At 45.2% G+C, this 18,787-nt stretch overlaps 1 protein-coding gene across 1 annotated transcript in view; it reads left to right on the forward strand.

The window, feature by feature from the left end:
- Positions 1-662: 662 nt before the first annotated feature.
- LOC306922612 (trinucleotide repeat-containing gene 6C protein-like) overlaps positions 663-18,787 on the forward strand; it is a 64,693-nt gene continuing 46,568 nt past the window's right edge. Inside the window, exons 1-3 of the mRNA XM_079500333.1 lie at positions 663-1,538; positions 16,319-16,419; positions 17,316-17,337. Coding sequence (XP_079356459.1) covers positions 16,357-16,419; positions 17,316-17,337 — 85 coding nt within the window. The 5' untranslated portion in view covers positions 663-1,538; positions 16,319-16,356. The remainder of the gene's footprint in view (positions 1,539-16,318; positions 16,420-17,315; positions 17,338-18,787) is intronic.

Genomic DNA, 18,787 nt, shown 5'->3' on the forward strand with positions numbered 1-18,787 from the left:
GAGTAAATTAAACGTTTCCATGATGCAGTGATAAAACTGCTGTTTTTCATTCATGACTGTGTACTACTAGGCAACTTTTATTAATATGTGGGCGGTGGTGTTAATTCATGCACATTAAGCATTTAATTGAGACGTTCATAAATTGTACTGTCACAAACAAACAGATATGGTGGGGTGGGGGGGGTGGGGGGGGGTCAGTGTGATGGAGAGACTGCCTTCGTGGCCTAACAAATTAGTCTTATAACATCACAAAGCTGCTCATATCAGCAAGCACTATTAGCTCCCTGCCTCAGCAATTACTTTAGAAATATGATCTGCCTGTCCATCATTTTTCCTGGGCTAGATGTGACTGACTGCCTGCCTCTGCCTGCCTTGGTTGTCAAGGGTAGGAGGCGGAGGAGGCGGTCGGGGGGCGGAGCTAAGGATGTTTTTGTTGGTTGGTTGGGCGATGGGATGAGGGGGGCCCTTCAGCCCGGTTTATACTTCTCCGTACGATGGTGTTCCGCCGCGAACATATAGCCCGATCTACAAGCCCACAGCGCGTCGCTCCCGGCCTCCCGCGACGCGTTGTGGGCGTATAGATCGGGTTAGGCTCGCCGCGCGCGACACCGCCATACGACCATGCCTATCAGGCATACCACCACCTCTATCTGGGAGAGAGAGAGAGAGAGAGAGAGAGAGCTCAGTGTTGTTAGTTTGAACAAAATGGCTGCAAGATCACTGTCAAAACGAGAGCTCACTGACTGAACGCGTATTATGACTGTCCTCCACTCCTCCATTTGGATCCATCGAGAATGTATTTTGCCGGATTCGTTTTTCACGTTGCATTCTTCGCGGTAGCCGCCAGCTCTTCGTCGGATCATCGAAGTTGTCGCTTAGCTGCCAGCTGCTGCCCGGCGCCGGCGATCAGCGACCCAACAACATACAAAAACATTTCTTTTGCACTTTAAAAACAAGTTGGCTTGCTGACTGGGCTGCTACAGTGTAGCGACATCGGGCTGTTTCTATGCGAACTGAACTAATCGTTTTTTTGTTGTAATTGTAAAAACTGCCTAATTAATTACGTTTGCAAAACAGTCAATGACTGATGCCAACCTGCAAACTAACACAATTTTAGCTGCTTTTTAGAGTACATTTTATTCCTGTGCATTTTTGTTGGTTAGCAGAGCTTCTTTTTTCCTCCCTATTATATCGTGACGTTTAACGAACTGTTTTCAAACGAGTGTTATTTTTACTGCATTTTACTCTATAGCTATACATAAAAAAGACTTGCTGTGTGTATATATCTGGCTGACTGGCCATTGTTTACCTCGGTATTTTTGTCACCAAGCTGCTCCACAGCAGCAATCGGCTGATCTGCCTCCGCACGAAAAAAAGAAAAGCCAAGTCTGTCTGGCTCTTCTAACTGCGACTGAAATTCTGATCCATTTCTTTACGGGTACTTTAAAGAAAAGACGCAATCCAGAATGCTTTTCTGCATATTTTTCTGCCATGCACCAACTCTTCACTGAAAGCTGCCAAAGCTGTGGTTACGCCAGGTGAGTTTGAATAAATAACGTTGGCATTTTTCTTATTTAGAGGAGTGTCTGTCATTGCTTGCTGACTGCCGGGGGGAGACAGTAGACTTGCATATAATGTATGAATGAATGAAGGGTAATGGATTCAGTAGGTCATTTACTGTGCTGTAACTATGCTGCACAATTAATATGGTTTATATCAGCAGTGTTACCACTTAATAAAATGTCAATCTTGGCATGACCTCGTTTCCACATTATGTGCAGGGGAAAATCATATATATCAATAATCATCTTTATGTATTTGCCGAGAAAAGTTTAGTAATGGCTTTAAAATATTCAGCACTTCAATTTGTGCTTTTCAATCTAATTCTGTTGATACCATTTCCCCTGGCCTGAGCCTCCCATTAGAACAGTCAATGAATCAGACAGGCGAGAGTTGGTTATAGCTTCTTATATGATTGGCTTAGTTGACTGGATTAGATCCAAGGTGTGATATGTGTGTGTAATGTGAGCATAGGCTACTACTGAGACAAGAGCAGAATATAGTTTAAAATGTTTTTGAGTTGTTTTAATTCTGGCAACGGAGTTAGCCTTGCTATTACACTGTAGTAACATTGATTGTGCCTGCTTCAGTCAGCACAGTGGTATTGTAGGTCTATTCCGCCATTAGGCGTGCTGTTTAGTTTTGCTAAAATGTTTCGCTTCAAGCCAACTAGGTTGCCCAGTGCCCACACCTTTAAAGTGACAGCGATCAGATCCCACATCAATATCTACTGAGCCCTGTTTGGTCCACAGTAGTTAGTTATGGTTGGCTTCATTGCTGTATTTCAACGCCTTTAGTGTGGCAGACTGTTGTTGTTCACCACAGAACCCAGTACAGACTGAGCAATGAGAGCATACCACTACACTACTATCAAATCCATTATTAGGCATCTACGCTGTGTCCCCCCCCTGCTCAGCTAGGAAGCCAGCGATTCTGATTGAACTGTCGTCTTCCATTGCTTCTCCCTTCCCTGCATCCTATCCCTATATCCAGTGGAGTATAGCTTTTAATATCTCCTCTGCGTGTCTTAATTGAAGTACATAATTTCCTCGTTCAATTTATTCCCCCGTTTTTCCTTCCCCTCTCTGACATCTCTGTCACCGTAGTCTTATCTCCATCGTCACACACCAGTGCGGTGATGAAATGAAAAATGCACCGTGCAACACACACATGCAACACACACACACACACACATGCTGGGAATTGGAGAATTTGTGTGTGTACTCTGTGCGTGTGACTATGTATCAGTATGCTATGCATGCATGTTTATTATGTGTGTGCCTATGTTGTGAGAGTGGGTGGCTGGTGAATCCACAGTGGATGAGAGCGCTTCTTTAACAGCCCTGCTGTGGGAGTGTGTGACCATTAATGTCAAGCTCAAGGCCCTGGCTGGCAGTTGGTTAATGCGCTGCAGTTGTTAATCAGGTCAGGGCACGCCTCCTCCTGCCTGGCCTCTTGACGCCGAGCTGACATGAGCACATATACCCACACAGAGTTGCCCTGTTCTTTCCAAGGGTCAGAGGTCAGAGGTCCTGCCTAGTGCATATATGCATCCATCTGAGGGGTGCAGCAGAGCATGCGATGATGTTGGCCTGCAGCCCTCTGTTTGTTTGTATGCATATGTACTAATATATAACGTGAACGGGGTGAGAGGAAAGCTTTATCTGTATCTTTAGCTGTATCTTTGTTAGTAGCTTGTGTGTCATAAAAGGTTGGACTTTTCCTTCCCAGAGACACTGCATCAGGCACTGTCCCACTGACTTCACCACAGTAGCTGTACTAGCTGGACAGATTGGGGACAAATTGACAATGGGGCATCAGTACTGGGTGTTCTCTCTCTCTCTCTGTGTGTGTGTGTGTGTGTGTGTGTGTGTGTGTGTGTGTGTGTGTGTGTGTGTGTGTGTGTGTGTGTGTGTGTGTGTGTGTGTGTGTGTGTGTGTGTGTGTGTGTGTGTGTGTGTGTGTGTGTGTGTGTGTGTGTGTGTGCAGTTGGACATTAGGTCATTTGGGTTGGGTGCTGACATGAAGGTTAGGCATGACATTACAATGGAGATGTGGAAGTTGTTGTTTATTTAGTTTTTCAAGTTTAGCTCAAGGATTGCTGTGATGGTCAACTGTTATTATCATGGAGTTGATGGAAATATAACGGTAGCTTTAATGTCAGGAAAAACGGTGTTGCATTGGTATTGTCAATGAATAAAGAAAGTGATATAAAGCAAATAAATGTAATAGCCTACATGCCATCGTGGACATTGCAAGAGAATTTATGGATCTTATTATGTGATGTCTTAAAGAGTGGGGGAAAGCTTCAGGCTAATAAATGTTAAATGATATGTTTTGTCAACTAGCTTCATCTCTATGTACAGGTTTACATGAAGGCACAGATAAAAATAAATGTAGCCTCTCTTTGGGACCAGACTCATTAAACCATGGTAATATATTTGGCCATGTTGACACAGTGCACCAGCTAAATGGACCTGTGCTGTGATCCATCCTGTTTGGTGCCAAAACAACGGTTTTAGAAAGCAGGCCGCTGGCGGGGTCGACCACACATTTGTTTTGATTAGAGTGCCCTGCAACGAAGCCACGAGAGAGACGAAGCCGGCCAGTAACCCTATCTGCTGTTGCTTATCAGTAAATGGCCCAGGATCATTTGTTTGAAAGCAAAGCCAAGGCTGCCTCCACTTGTCCGACTTCACAATATCCAAAACATGAGCACTATTCCAATTCTCAGGTTGCTGTCATTTGCTTGGCTCGAACTTGAGCGTCAAACCCGACTCTTGACTCCAGGCCATGTTCCTTCTCAATAACAGTCTGTGTCAGGCAGCTTCCTTCAAAACAATATCTGAGATTCTGTTTGTTTACTTTCAAAATTGTTACCGTGTAGTGTATCCTATTTTGCTCATTGTGCTGAAGAAATAGCCAAAACATATCTTGGATTTTCAATGTAACTCCTTGAGTCCATCCCGCTTCAGTCATTGACCTTTTGACTGATTTTTTAGAAAACAACTGCTAGTCCTGATTTGGGGTGTGCAACATGAAGCTATTATATGTATCATGAACGATTCAAATGTCCCCACGATCTGCCTTTACTGACAGAATGTGATTTATGCTGCAGTGCACATTCTATCTGTTCTATACCTTATTTTTGAGGGGCGATAGCCCCTCCTATGTCCAGCTTTTAGTGTATGTAATCCAATTTTTGTCCCAACACAAACAATTTTGAGTGTTTGTGTAAACACAAACATTGCGTAACACAAACATTGATGACGAAGGTAAGGACGCAAATTGTGATTGATGTATGATGATAAGAGCGCCTCATTTCACACGGGTGTGATTTAGTTTTTTTTACCCTGTAGTACAACGCTGCTGCTCGCAAAAAAGAAAATATCTACAAGCCTACTGTGAGTTGCGATACTACACGTTAGCTTTTAGATCTATCCTTTTTACTCGCATGCAACATTCCCTCCCATTTTTGAGCAGTGCTAACCGCTCCAGCATGTGACTTTGTGTGTTTATTAGTCGGTAGCAGCATGGTTACTGTGGTGACCGTCATGTGAGATCATGCGGGTCTATACATCATCATCATCATGATAATAGGCACCGCTCACTTTGTGGCATTTTGTTTTGCACCGGCAGTGTAGCACCAATGGGTGACAACATGGATGAGACAAGAGTTGGTCCCTTAAAAAGAATTCAACAACGGTAATATGAAACTGGTATAGACTTTCTGGTTTGCATTTTCCAAAACAATTATTGTCATAGGCTGATATCGCGTGCCGAAAATAGCCAATTGATTGACTACTTTCTGTGTGAGACTGACATTAAGTATTATTTGTAAAGACATCCCATGGCTTCACGACGAACCACCTCAAAACAAGCCACAGTCAAAGGAATTCCCAGTGCGTGCATCATCTGCAACTATGCAGCTAGCTGCTACATGACCAAAACAAACGGGTTTAATGAAGGCATTAGAGCAGTGACTCTCAACCTTTTTGAAATGCATGAGGCCATGCATATCAGGCATACATTGAGCCTCATTTGATTCAATTTGTTTTCTCTTGGGCCCCAATTTACACAGTAAAAACAATTGTGATGATAGTGATCCTGCAAAAACTCCCCTAAAAGCACTCCCCTAGTGCTAATACACAACATCCTTGACTATCCCACATTAACCCTGGCATCCCTATTTGGGGAAAATTATCAAATAATTTCAAATGTACACATACCGGTATGTTAATGTTAATAAATAAAAAAGGCAAAGTAGAACTACAATCTCACAACACATCACATCGATGCTTAAAGCCCTCGTTGTCCTATGGCAAAGTATGTAAGGCTTAAGTGGTTAACCCCCCTACAGTGTACTGCTCCAGCAGGGGGGAATCAACTGGATTCTTAAGTGGTTAACCCCCCTACAGTGTACTGCTCCAGCAGGGGGGAATCAACTGGATTCGATGGGGGGCTTTCTGTCAAAACCCATTATCCCCCTTCATCTATATGTGGAGGGATATATTCAAGTGGGGGAGTACTAAAGACATGCGGACAGCTGTTATGTCTGGTGAGGGCTAACAGTTATGACTGTACTGGCAAGCAGTGGAGTATAGCTCCGTCCTCTGGCTGGCTATATACTCCACTTGAAGTATTGTGTTGTTATATAGGTGTGTGTGTGTGTGTGTGTGTGTGTGTGTGTGTAGAGCCATGTATTATTTTTACTCTGTTAAGGTAGCAATGCAGCCCATCGCACCACTCGCCAGCCGCTTCGGTGGCTGGATGGACACAGACATCGCCCTGAAAACAAACAGAATCAATATATCATTAACCCTCCTGAGTCCCAAGTGCTCAATGGGAGTGTGACGCTCATGTCGTTTTGTGTGTGTGTGTGTGTGTGTGTGTGTGTGTGTGTGTGTGTGTGTGTGTGTGTGGCTGAAGTTTGTCATTGGGTCAGGGCCTTTCTGAATTCTGATGTAAGAGTTCTGTAACAGAAGAGTGTGTGTGGTGGCTGTGTAGCTAAACCACTGCTCCCTTACTCCTGGCCTCTCCTGGCCTCTGTGCCAAGAGGAGGGGTGGATGAGGGGGAGGGGCTAGGAGGCCCAGCAGGGGTGAACCAGGCAGGCTGGGATGTGAGCAAACCGAAGGGGTGTGTGTGTGTGTGTGACTGTGTGTGTGTGTGTGTGTGTTGGCAGAGCTCCAGGGGAATGTCCACTGTGCTCAGTCTCAGTAACTCCCCCTTCCATGTTGGCTAATTGAGGAGATGCATGTGAAAGGGAGAGGAAAGGCATGGCATGGGAGCTGACAGGGACTGTCGGACACACACACACACACACACACACACACACACACACACACACACACACACACACACACACACACACACACACACACACACACACACACACACACACACACACACACACACACACACAGTGTCCTTTCCCTAATTCCAAACCAACATTAGATAGTCTTACTGATTATGGTGGGACATGGGTCCTTTAGCTCCTTGGTTAAGGCTATGTAAATAGTATTAGCATTCCCTCTCTGGCCCCATATCGAGGCCACTAGCAAGTAGTACGCCAATGTCTGTTGTTTGTTTTCTGGGCTCTGTTATCCAATTAATATCTGTTCAAGTCGGCCACAATCAACAGAGTTCAAGTGCTTCGGTTTTTACTCCGTTTTCTATCAGCACGAATCTTCGGAAAGGATTCGTCAGAAAGCACAAGCACAGAAATTATCTTTATGCATTATGCAGCCTAGATTAAACAGTGTAAACTGTCCTGAGTGTGTCTCACCCTCGGTATGCCAAGAGATTTACACAAATGTAATGTCAAGGAGGTTAGCACAAATTATGCAACATGTTAACAGCATTCTGTTAGCTAATGTTATCTAAATGTAAGTGTGTCTCATGTAGTGAGAGTGTAATGAGTTGTGTGACTTAAAAGCATTTTTGGTCCTGAGCAAAATGTTCATTTGGCCTCGTCTGAGAGTAAATAATTCAGAACAACAGCATTCAAAGACGCCTCTCTCTTGTGCTCACTCATATGCTAACAAGAAAACGTCTTATGTTACTCGAATACCAGGAGACGGCTTTAAACCAAATAGTCTGTTTCACTGCATCTTTCTTCTTTGTCTTCAGTTTTTTAAGGAGCCATCTTTTACCCACCCTCCTATCTACAGCTGCACAGGAAAGCGGCCAATCGCTCCTTATCTCTCTCTATCGCTCTCTCACACTCCATATCTCTCAGGGCGTGCATGTTGCTGCTTTGTTTTGTTTGTTTGTTCTCTCTTGACTGTCTTCTTGCACTCTTTTCTGTCTTTATTACATCAGAGCATCGATTGTTCCCTCAACTAAACGCAGCATTTATTCTCTCTCTCACTTGCTATTAACTTGTGTTAACATGTGTTGTTGCTTGGGCTCTTGACAACCTGGGAGTGTGTGTGTGTGTGTGTGTGTGTGTGTGTGTGTGTGTGTGTGTGTGTGTGTGTGTGTGTGTGTGTGTGTGTGTGTGTGTGTGTGTGTGTGTGTGTGTGTGTGTGTGTGTGTGTGTGTGTGTGTGTGTGTGTGTGTGTGTGTGTGTGTGTGTGTGTGTGTGTGTGTGTGTGTGTGTGTGTGTGTGTGTGTGTGGAAAAGAGTGAGGGGGGGGGGGGGCTCACTCTCTTGTCTCTACAATGTAAAGCCTTCAATGTCAAAGCAACCTTGAGGTTGTGAAGTCCAGTCGATCGTGTCTATTGCACCTTTTGTGTGTGTGTGTGCGTGTGTGTCTCCATCCCTTTCTGCTGTCATTTTCGTTCGTCTCTACTTTATGCCTTGTGACAGTTGGATCGCAGCAGTGTATGCTGGCTGTGCAGTTGGTGGAGAGTGTAGTGTCTACTAGTGGACCACTCAGGCCTATTGGCTGCTATTGTGTGTGGACTGCTGCTGCTTACATTACATGGAGTCAGCCTCCTCATCGATCCGTAAATAAATGAACACAAAAAAAGAAGCTAATTCTGAGACCACTTACCGTGATTGCATGGGTTCAAATGTGACTCATACAGACATACAGTACATACACTGTTATTGGAATTGTGTGTCCCAATGTGCCGGTCTATTTTCAGTGTAAATAATAAAAGCCTTGATACATTTATTTTTAACAGAGAACAAAATTGTGGAATGCATATAACAAAACAATCATTTCATTAGATCCTTGTCAAACCTCTGGTTATGTAAACTGCTACCGGTAGAGCCACACATAAAATACTATTAAGTGCAGTATTAAGTCTTAATGAGCCTGAAACCCAATTTAATTTTGGTCTCCAACTTCCCTTTCAGCATTTATGGTCGTTTGGCGTTATCTGCATGCTAATTGTATCTATAACTATTCACTTCATAATGTTTTGACAGCAGTTCTCTACAGCGACTTAAAGCCCAATTTATACTATGTTGTATGACTTGTGCCGCTCGCTGAAAATGACACGACGCCAACCAAACAAAAGACAGTCATGATGGAGAAATAGCACATACTCTAGAGATATACACACCCACAACAAAACAGCTTCTTGTGTTCAGCTGTCTTTATCTCTATTAAGAGTTCAGGGCCATGGTGTGGCCTTGTGCATTGTGTTGCGTTCCTATTTAATGAGCTTCCAGCACGTAAAAAGTTTCATATCGTCTTGGCAGAGGAAGCAGCCAGTAGTACACTGAGGGCTAATTTTCAAGAGGCAAACTTCAAAGATGTTATTTATAGCGACACTCCATTCACTCTCACTTTCATTCTCTTTCACTCTCATCCTCTTCATTCTGTCTCTCTCCGTCTCTCTTTCCATCTCTCTCTCACCCAATGCATCTTTCAGTCAAGAATATGAGAAATGCAGGATGGAGCAACTATTTGTTCCATTCATTGAGCAGTTCCTATCCGACATAGCTGAGTTTAGCCAGTGAACTAAACTACTAAAGCCTGATTTATAATTGTTGTACAATGTCCGATGCCAAAAATAACCATTCTACAAAGTAGACTCGCAACACATCCCCATTGTGAGCTTATAGATAGATGTGCTATTCTTGGCACGGGACACTGGTGTACAACAGAGTATAATTACGTGACTTCTGCTCCCACATCGTCTGTGAATCCGCGCCTGCTGAATGTGGCTATTGGCATGAACAGAATGCTCTCAAATCAACCAGCTTGTTTGTATGTCTACACACGTGAGAGAGACACGTAGCACTTGTTATTACCGCTTATCTGCTATGGAATTTACAGGCTTCTTTCCCCCCCAAGCAGATGTGGTTCAAATAAACCCATGTGTATGTTCACCCATACACTCTTTAGTGGCAGGTATTCCCAGAATTACTCTCATTTAGTGTTGCAACTACTTTACTACTACTACTACTACTACTTATTTTTTTCTTAGCGATTATTGATAACCTTTTGGATTAATCAAATAATCTATTAAAGGGGAATAATAACACTCATTTTCAACATTGAACTATGGAATTAATTTACCATTAGAGTTGTTGTGTGGAAATTATCCCCCGCCCCTTCTGTGTGGTCTAGAACTGGAGGTCTGTCTAGAACTTGGGGTCATATATGTACAGTAGGTGTACACTAAGAGTACAGTATACTTTTGGCCTGTGCAGAGTACACCTTCCCTAACACGTTATGAGCTTGTAGATCTATTTTCACTATTTAAAAATGTAATCTTTTTTTATACTTGGCCTATAATGACAAAATAATGGATTAATTAATAGTTGATTGTTTCATAATCGACTAAATCATTTTTAGTTTGACGTGGCACTCCCACTCTAAATTCGTGGACCATACAGGACAGTGATTATGCTTTAGGTGAGACCTGTGGCTTGAATCCTGCTGCAGGGAGGGGCAGATGGAGAGCGATGGGTGGTGGAAGGACTGGATGGATCGGTGAGTGGGCGGTGGGTGGTAATAGTGGAGGGCAGTAGGTTTACCACACTCTGTGCGGCAAGGGGCCTGGCCGCATCGCCTCCTCCCCTCAGAGAAATGGAAGCCAGTCCTCATTCCTCTCCTCTCGTCTCCTCCTCTGCCATGTTTGCCGTTGTGTCTGTGGTCTGCGTCGGTCATGCAGAACAGCCGAAGCGGTGTGTTTTCCTCGCGGCCATGGCTGCTTTGGACGCGCGCCAGGAAATCTCTTTCTCTCACTCCCTTCAACTCTCTCTCTCTCTCTCTCTCTCTCTCTCTCTCTCTCTCTCTCCCCCCTTCTGCTTTATTATGTTGTGCACACTTCTCTTAGCATTAGCCCCAGTGTTGCCTTGTCATTCTGTCTTCCTGCTATTCTTCTCTCCTCTATATTCCCTGTGCTTGCCTTGCTCTCCTCCTCCCCCATACTACTGCTTCTTCGTATAGCCACCTCCTCTTCCTCAGTCTGGCAGCTTCCGTAGGCCTCCCTTCATTGTAGCTCCTTTTTTTTTACTCTTTCGTTCTCTAGTGGGCAATTCTCTCTCTCGCTCTCTCTCTCTCTCTCTCTCTCTCTCTGTCTCTTCTCACACTGTCTGCCTCTCTGGCTGCTGTCGTTTCTAATTGGTGTTGCTCTGCCTCTCCTTTCATCCTCTGCTCCATGCCAACCCCCCCCCCCCCCCCCCCCACCTCCCCCATTCTCTCTCGCGCCTCCAGGCTCCAACTCCCCCCCACCCCCCGCCCCCACCCTGCGTCCCCGGTGGAAAACGACAGGCATCAGACGGACTCGCTCTCGCCTGCGCACATCAAACCTGCATGTGTGTGAGTGTGTGCACGCTCCCAGCCTCTTCATTCCTGTACAGCGTGTTCCTTCCATAATGGCTCAGCCTTCCTCTCCCCTCTGGTTGCAGAGCTCTTTCTTCCTCTGTGGATGTTGGATTTCTTTTCTGCACAATCTCCCCAGTGGTTCCAGCTCCCGCTGACTGAGTCATCTTCTCCTATTCAGTCATGTACTCCACAGCTCATCCGCTCCAGCTGCGTTCTTCTTACCGCCAAGCTCCAAGGACGGGCCGCCGACGGTGACGGCTCGGTCGGTTGGTTCACGGTCTCATAGGGTGTAACAAGTAATAGTCCAGGGTCATAAGTAAAGTTGTGTGTTAACTGATGAACACTTCGATGGACACGGGTTTGCATACATTTTCAGTTATCAAGTGATAAGTCATCTGAGGGGGGATGAAAATGTAATCATTCCCCAAACACATCATGAAGCCTCAAGCCTGTTCTGCAGTGAGCATGAATCAGGCTTTAATAATAATTAAATGAAAAGCTGAATCAGGAGTTGTGCAGCCCCAGAGCTGATGTGGGCTCCCCCTGTTATTAACACTATTTTTCCCGGGAATTTTTCAGAATAAAGGCGCTAGAGTTCCAGGCAGATTTTACTCTGAAAAGCCCCGCCTTCCATTTCTCCCCAAAACCGGGAGGTGAAATCTTCCATTACTACCTTGCGCTGATGAGTCTGATCTCTCTTTAGAAGCGTTAATATTCCAAAGGAGATGCTTGGTTAAGTCAGAAATTAGGACAGAACATCAGACAGAACAGCACCGTAGATTCAGAGATAATAGCAAGATTTGTGGGCCCGTAAACCAGAAAGTGAATAGCTGCGTGCGCAGCAAAACCGCTCCGGGACGGACGATCAAGGCGTTGCCTAGCAACGGCCGCTGTCAAAAAAAAGTATTTTAGCGATCGCGTTTTATATCATTAAACGGGACCTAAAGACGTGTCCACACATCCTGGGCCTCCTACGGGTGTAATTATGAAGACGTGTGGAACACGTCCTGGGCATAATAAGTGTTAAGAGGGGAATCTGCATCTTTTGTAGCTTCTAGCCGTGGTCTGGTCGCCCAGAGCATCCCCTGGTGTCCCAGCAGTGTGTACTGCAATGATTCAAGTGTAAGTGAGGGAGTAAAGTACTTGCAGGTCAGTGGCTAAAAACAGGCCACATTTTGCCTGATTGCAGTATTGTGCTGCCATGCGGCATGGGACTCCTGTCACTGATACCCTGGGCATGAGGCACCCGGGGGTGAGGGGGGGGGGACTTTGGAGATGGTTTCAGCGAGCAGGAGAGAGGAAGAGGAAGGAAGAAGGGAATCGGAGTGGGAGGACTCGAGCCCAAACCCAGTTTTATACTTTATCACACGACAGCGTCACTGACGGAGCATAGATGAGGCATAAGAGTCGAGGAAAGAGAAGAGGGATCGACCAAAACCAAAAAACGGACACTAGTCTCTTTCTTACATTTCCATCATGGCTATCGCTACAATGTTATGCCGGCTTCATGTTTCACTAACTAGCTAGTATAACTGCTGCTCCTGATCCCAGCCGGTATCCATCTAATCCTCATGTCTTCCCTTGCGTATCGGCTTGCCCAAATTAGGTAGATGATAAATCCATATGGGGAGGAAGGATGCCATTGTTATGCATGTGCCTCCTCTCCTCTCCTCTCCTCTCCTCTCCTCTCCTCTCCTCTCCTCTCCTCTATCCCTGCCTGGTTTTGCTGTCATGCTGTAAGACAGAAAGCAGCAGCCAGCTACCTGAGAGCAGAGCACCGTACTAGGCACAACATGGAGGACAAATGAAAACGGAGACTGTGCAGTACATAAATGGCCACAATGGCTGTCTTTTCTATTATTTATCTTTGTATTTACCCACTTAAGCCCTATTTTCTATTCTCAGCATTCTTCAGAACAAGCTCATAACGCATGGCATCGTGATGACACGCTGTATATTGAAATTCTTATTTAAAGGATAAGCCCCTTGAGATGCATCATCTCGTTTCAGAGGGGGTCCTCGGGCAACACAGACAAAGCAATACATCAAACATGTCAACACACATACCAATACACTTACTACAGTACATCAACAAAAACATAGAGGCTCTCCGATCCACTCAAAACACTGAGTTTTTACGATTTTGACACGCATGTCCATGTACCCCACACACACACACACACACACACACACACACACACACACACACACACACACACACAGAGAGAGAGCAAGCTCATATTTATTATTACCAGAGGACTGCCTTCCCCCAGCTGCTGATCTAGCAGTATGTCTCAGACACACCGTGTTCTCATTATGAGGTGTGTGTGTGCGTGCTTGTGTCTGTGTGAAGCATTGTGTTACGCACCTTCGTCTATGGTGAAGGAACATAACATAATGCAAGAGGAGACAGGGTTGAAAAAGAACTTTAGTTTATTGTTGTAGCTATTTTTTTCATTAACAGAGACAAAGTTTACATTTTCTTGTTCTTTGGTTCACAACTGTATAGTATTGGCTTCAAGGTGCAGGTTCTATGCTAAGAAAACAGCTCTAACTAGAAATCAAAAGTTTACCCCTAACTAAGGCCCTAACAGAGTTAAACAAAAATGCAATTCTAAATCCCTAACTAACCTAACTAACCAAAATTACAATAAATCAGGAGAAAGGAAAAATACCTGGCACCCCTACATGGTGGAGTAGGAACCGGGATTCACATTTTAAATAATGATTTACAGACTTAATAAGAATAACAATTTATATATATATGTATGAATAAGCTAAGGCTTTTAACTTAAATCACTGGGCAACAAACCAAAACAAAATATATCTCAGGCAACTTACGGCAGAACAGAACAACTAATAAAGAACAAAACTAAACAGAACAAAAGGCAGGCAAACGAGCGGAGGACAGAGGGATCGAGTCTCTGCTGCTAGATATGCTGTCGTCCCCCGGTGAAGTCCAAGTTCAACTGAGCTTTTATAGAGCGACAGGAAGAGTGCTCAGCCAACAGGAAACTGGTGTTGTCGGGGAGAGCCAATAAGGAAGAGGGGGGCAGGTCCAATCAGGGACCTGTCACTCACAGCCATGTCTGTATTCATTCATATGAGAACTGTAGCCAACAGTCTCATAGTTTCATCAACTCATTCATAATCAGGGAGCAAAAGAAACACAACTTGTAATATGCCATATAATACAACTTATAATTATTATCCCAGTTAAATAGTCACCATAAATAATAATTATACTAAAACAAATATAATCAAATAACCAACAGGACCGTGGTCCGTAACACATTGAAAGAGGGAATGAGTGAAAAACGAGCAAGAGGGTGAAAGTTGTACATTTCTACTGTCTTTCATTAAAAACCTGCTTCCAAGGCCAGTCTCTCTCTCTCTCTCCTCTCTCTCGCTCAATGTCATTCTCTGCCAGGTTTGCCATGTCCTCTTGATTGGCAGCCCTGCGGGAGGCAGGCCTTTCAGCATTAATCTCCTGTTAGGAGTGTTGTGATTGCATTCTGTTTGGATTCACATCCAGGGCCCTATGGACCGCATCGGCTGGCCACCTGCCTGCGTGCGTGCGTGCGTGCGTGCGTGCGTGCGTGCATGTGTTTGTTTGGCTGGAGTTGTCCTTGCTTGTTTGCTGTCAACCTGTCTTTGTCTGTCTGCCTGTCCGTCTGGATGCCTTCTATACATTTCCAATAACCAATGCTATCCTGTCAGTCAAAATATTCGTGCCGTTTATCCACTTACACCCCATATGTTTGAGCGCAGTCTGTGTGTGTGTGTGTGTGTGTGTGTGTGTGTGTGTGTGTGTGTGTGAGCGGTGTGTGTGTGTGTTTGAGCGGTGTGTGTGTGTGTGTGTTTGAGCGGTGTGTGTGTGTGTGTGTGTGTGTGTGCGCATCTATTTGCGATTGTGACATGACTGTCATTGTCAATTCTGTGAGGCAGAATTCTTGAAGTTGCTGAGCATGGAGCACAATGGCTTATTGTGCAGGGTAGGCGTGTGTGTTTGCGAGTGTGTGTGTGGCTGTGTGCTTGTCCTTGCTTTCCGAAATGTTTTCCATAGAGGACTCAACAGTTATTATAGCCACATACACATAGGGAGACGAGAGACTGTTCACATAAGAGCACGTTTTAGAGTGAGAGAGAGAGAGAGCTCATTGATTTGATATGACACACTGTAGTAATATGCACCAATATCAATTGCACTTGCACGCACGCACGCACGCACGCACGCACGCACGCACGCACGCACGCACGCACGCACGCACGCACGCACGCACGCACACACACCGTCTCTTAGTCTCTGTGGTCCTGCTCATGCATCTAATAGTTTCCAGGAGCTGTCACTAGAGTTGAGCCAAAGGAAATAAATACTGAAGTGAAGCACTTAGTTTCCCCCCGGCCCTCGGAGAGCAGAGCCTTGGCCTTCTGCCCAGTGGAGACACACAGACCTCTGGGTCTTACTCCTTCAATCTGTCTGTCTGTCTTTCGGTCTTTGCTTTACATTTCATGTCTTTCAGTCTCCTTTCTCCATCCTTCCTTCCAGTCTCTTGTTTCCTGCTCTCTTAAGCCATCCTTCTTTCAGCAACTTCCACTCGACGGCGTTTTATTTTTCTGCCACTTTGCATTCCTTGCTTCATCTTTGGACTCGTACCTTGCTCCCTCCTACCTTCTCCTTCTCAATATCTCCCCACTAGGGAGCATGTCCTTATGAAAAGCAGATTGAGGATGGAGAATTTGTTCTAAACACTTGAGTGCACTCTGGCCCCAATGCAGAAACAGATGAAAGGAAAGTGATTGGTAAAGAATCTACCGTACATTGTGTATGTGTGTAGAAGCACAAAGCTCACTCCTATATTCACACGCAAGTAGAAGTATGCGTCATTACTTGTGAACACGTGTATGTTGTGTGCGTCGAGAGCCCTCCTCCACTGTGTGCGTGTGTGCGTGCGTGCGTGTGTGCGCGCGCTGTGGGCCTATGACTACCTGTTGAACTAAAGTGTCTCTCTCTCTCTCTCTCTGCAGCTGAGAGAAGCTAGCAACAGGAGAGAGAGAACCATTTGATGGAAGAAAAGAGAAGGAAGAAACACGAAGAAAAGACAAAGAAGGACATTGCTCAAAAAAAGGTGAGACTTAACAGCTTCCGTGCCATTGGCGTAGATCTAGGTCAATTGAAGCCTATTTTTTGATACTACGCTTAATGCCATTGGCGTAGATCAATGGCAATTGCGCTTTTATAGTGCATTCGATCGATCAAGCCATAATGCTACTTACGTTAGCATCGGGTAGCTAGCTGTTGTTGTCATGACAATGGATCGCCCATTTTAGATCGACCTCGCCATAATAATCTGTTCTATCCGTTTCTTTCAATCGCCTGTATCTCCTATTCCTTGTCCCAGATGGCATTTTTGGTCAAAACAACGTTTCTTTGACCCGGTTTGGATTCATCTTGTAAACAAGGCCTGTATGTATGTATGTATGTATGTATTGCATACATACATACATACATACATACATACATACATACATACAGCCCTGTTTAACTTCAAGCACTCCCAGTTTCATATGAATTAGGGCAGGCCATGGAGAACAAGTGAGCTACTGTAATCAATTTCCCTCCTAGTTCTCTCTCGCTCTGCCTCACATACTCCCGTAAACACAGTTGAGGAGTTTGTGTCTTTTGACTGTAGTCCTTGAAGTCAATTCACAGCTCGCTTGATTGAATTTAACAGCACAGGCCAGGGTTTGTATAGATTTGTGGCGAGCAAAAAAAAAACGCCTCGCGTGCAGAAAGCGGACGAACAGCTCGACTGTATTTCTTCCAACTGGCCACCGTTCAACGGCAAACATGGGCGATGGAATGAACATGCTTGCAATCGTGTAGCTCAGTAACATTTGTTGTTTTCCTATCGTGCGAGTCCTTTCCCGGTGTGAATTAACACAATTTTAATTTCAAAACTCCTCCCGTGTTGTCTTTTTAACTCCCTCTAATTCTCTCTCTCTGTCTTCCCTTTTCCCACAGGCTGCTGATCCCAAAACCAAAGGTGAGTGCAATAATGATGACATAAACTACACCATACCACTTGTATGTACAGGCCCGCTATCATCAGCTTTACACGAATTACAGTATATGACTGTAAAGAATCACATGCGCACACATAGAGATGCACACTGAGACTTAACATATATTTAGTATTGCCTGCAGATCTGCATGCTGTTACCATGCTGATAACATGCATATCGCGCACACACACACACACACACACACACACACACGGAGAGGAGGCCATTCCAGTGTAGCCTAATACAGAGTGATGCCGTGCCTGACAACACTGGCAGTACCATGCAGTGAAGCATGAAGGCACCTGACAGCTACAGCAATGAAACACCACTGGCACGATCTGGGGGTGGAGAGGAGCGATCTGGGGGTGGAGAGAGGAGCGATCTGGGGGTGGAGAGAGGAGCGGAGACGATCTGGGGGTGGAGAGAGGAGCGATCTGGGGGTGGAGAGAGGAGCGGAGACAGCGGGAGGCGAGGCAGGCAGGATAAAGGAGGTCATGGAGTTCAGGTTTAAATGCACGGTGGAGTGTGGCTAGAACTAAAGTGTCCTCACGCGCCCTTGGACTTCAGAAGAGATGCTACATGCAGTGGTGCCCGTGGTATTGCTGTGAAATTAGTTTGGACAGGAGACGCTCACACACACACACACACACACACACACACACACACACACACACACACACACACCTCTGGTACAAACTCGTACTACAACATTGCCCCTATTAATCAATTGTGCCTGAATTTCTTCCAGTTTGCTCTCAGACTTTGTCCAGCTGACATTAAGTTGATGAGGTGCAATAGTTTGTCCTCATTGCGTGTGCGTGCGTGCGTGTGTGTTGATGTGAGTGTGCTGCTGACCTCTGTGTTGCTGATGCCTGTAATTCCAGGAAGTATTAGGAATGTAGTAGCTTGTTGAGGAATCCATAATGTGTGCCAGTGGCAGTGCCAGACAGTCTTGGCGTTAACCCTCCATTCAACCTAGTACCTGGGTGCAGCTACTCTCCGTAGCCAGGCGACCGGAAATCTCCACATACCGAAATGTCAGGGGAAATCTAGGGACTGTCTAGGTCTAGGACAGTGGAGAAACCGGACGCTAATAAACCTATGACTACTAAACCTATGACTACTAGACCAATCTAGACACCGTCCAAAAGTTGTTTCTTATTGTTTCGCCCCAGTTCTAGCCACTACATTGAATGTACTGGTAGGCGGAAGCTATGAAATTATGACGTGTGTGTGTGTGTGTGTGTGTGTGTGTGTGTGTGTGTGTGTGTGTGTGTGTGTGTGTGTGTGTGTGTGTGTGTGTGTGTGTGTGTGTGTGTGTGTGTGTGTGTGTGTGTGTGTGTGTGTGTGTGTGTGTGTGTGTGTGTGTGTGTGTGTGTGTGTGTGTGTGTGTGTGTGTGTGTGTGTGTGTGTGTGTGTGTGTGTGTGTGT

This window comes from Electrona antarctica (assembly GCF_951216825.1).
Source record: "Electrona antarctica genome assembly, chromosome: 4".
Classification (NCBI taxonomy): Eukaryota; Metazoa; Chordata; class Actinopteri; order Myctophiformes; family Myctophidae; genus Electrona; species Electrona antarctica.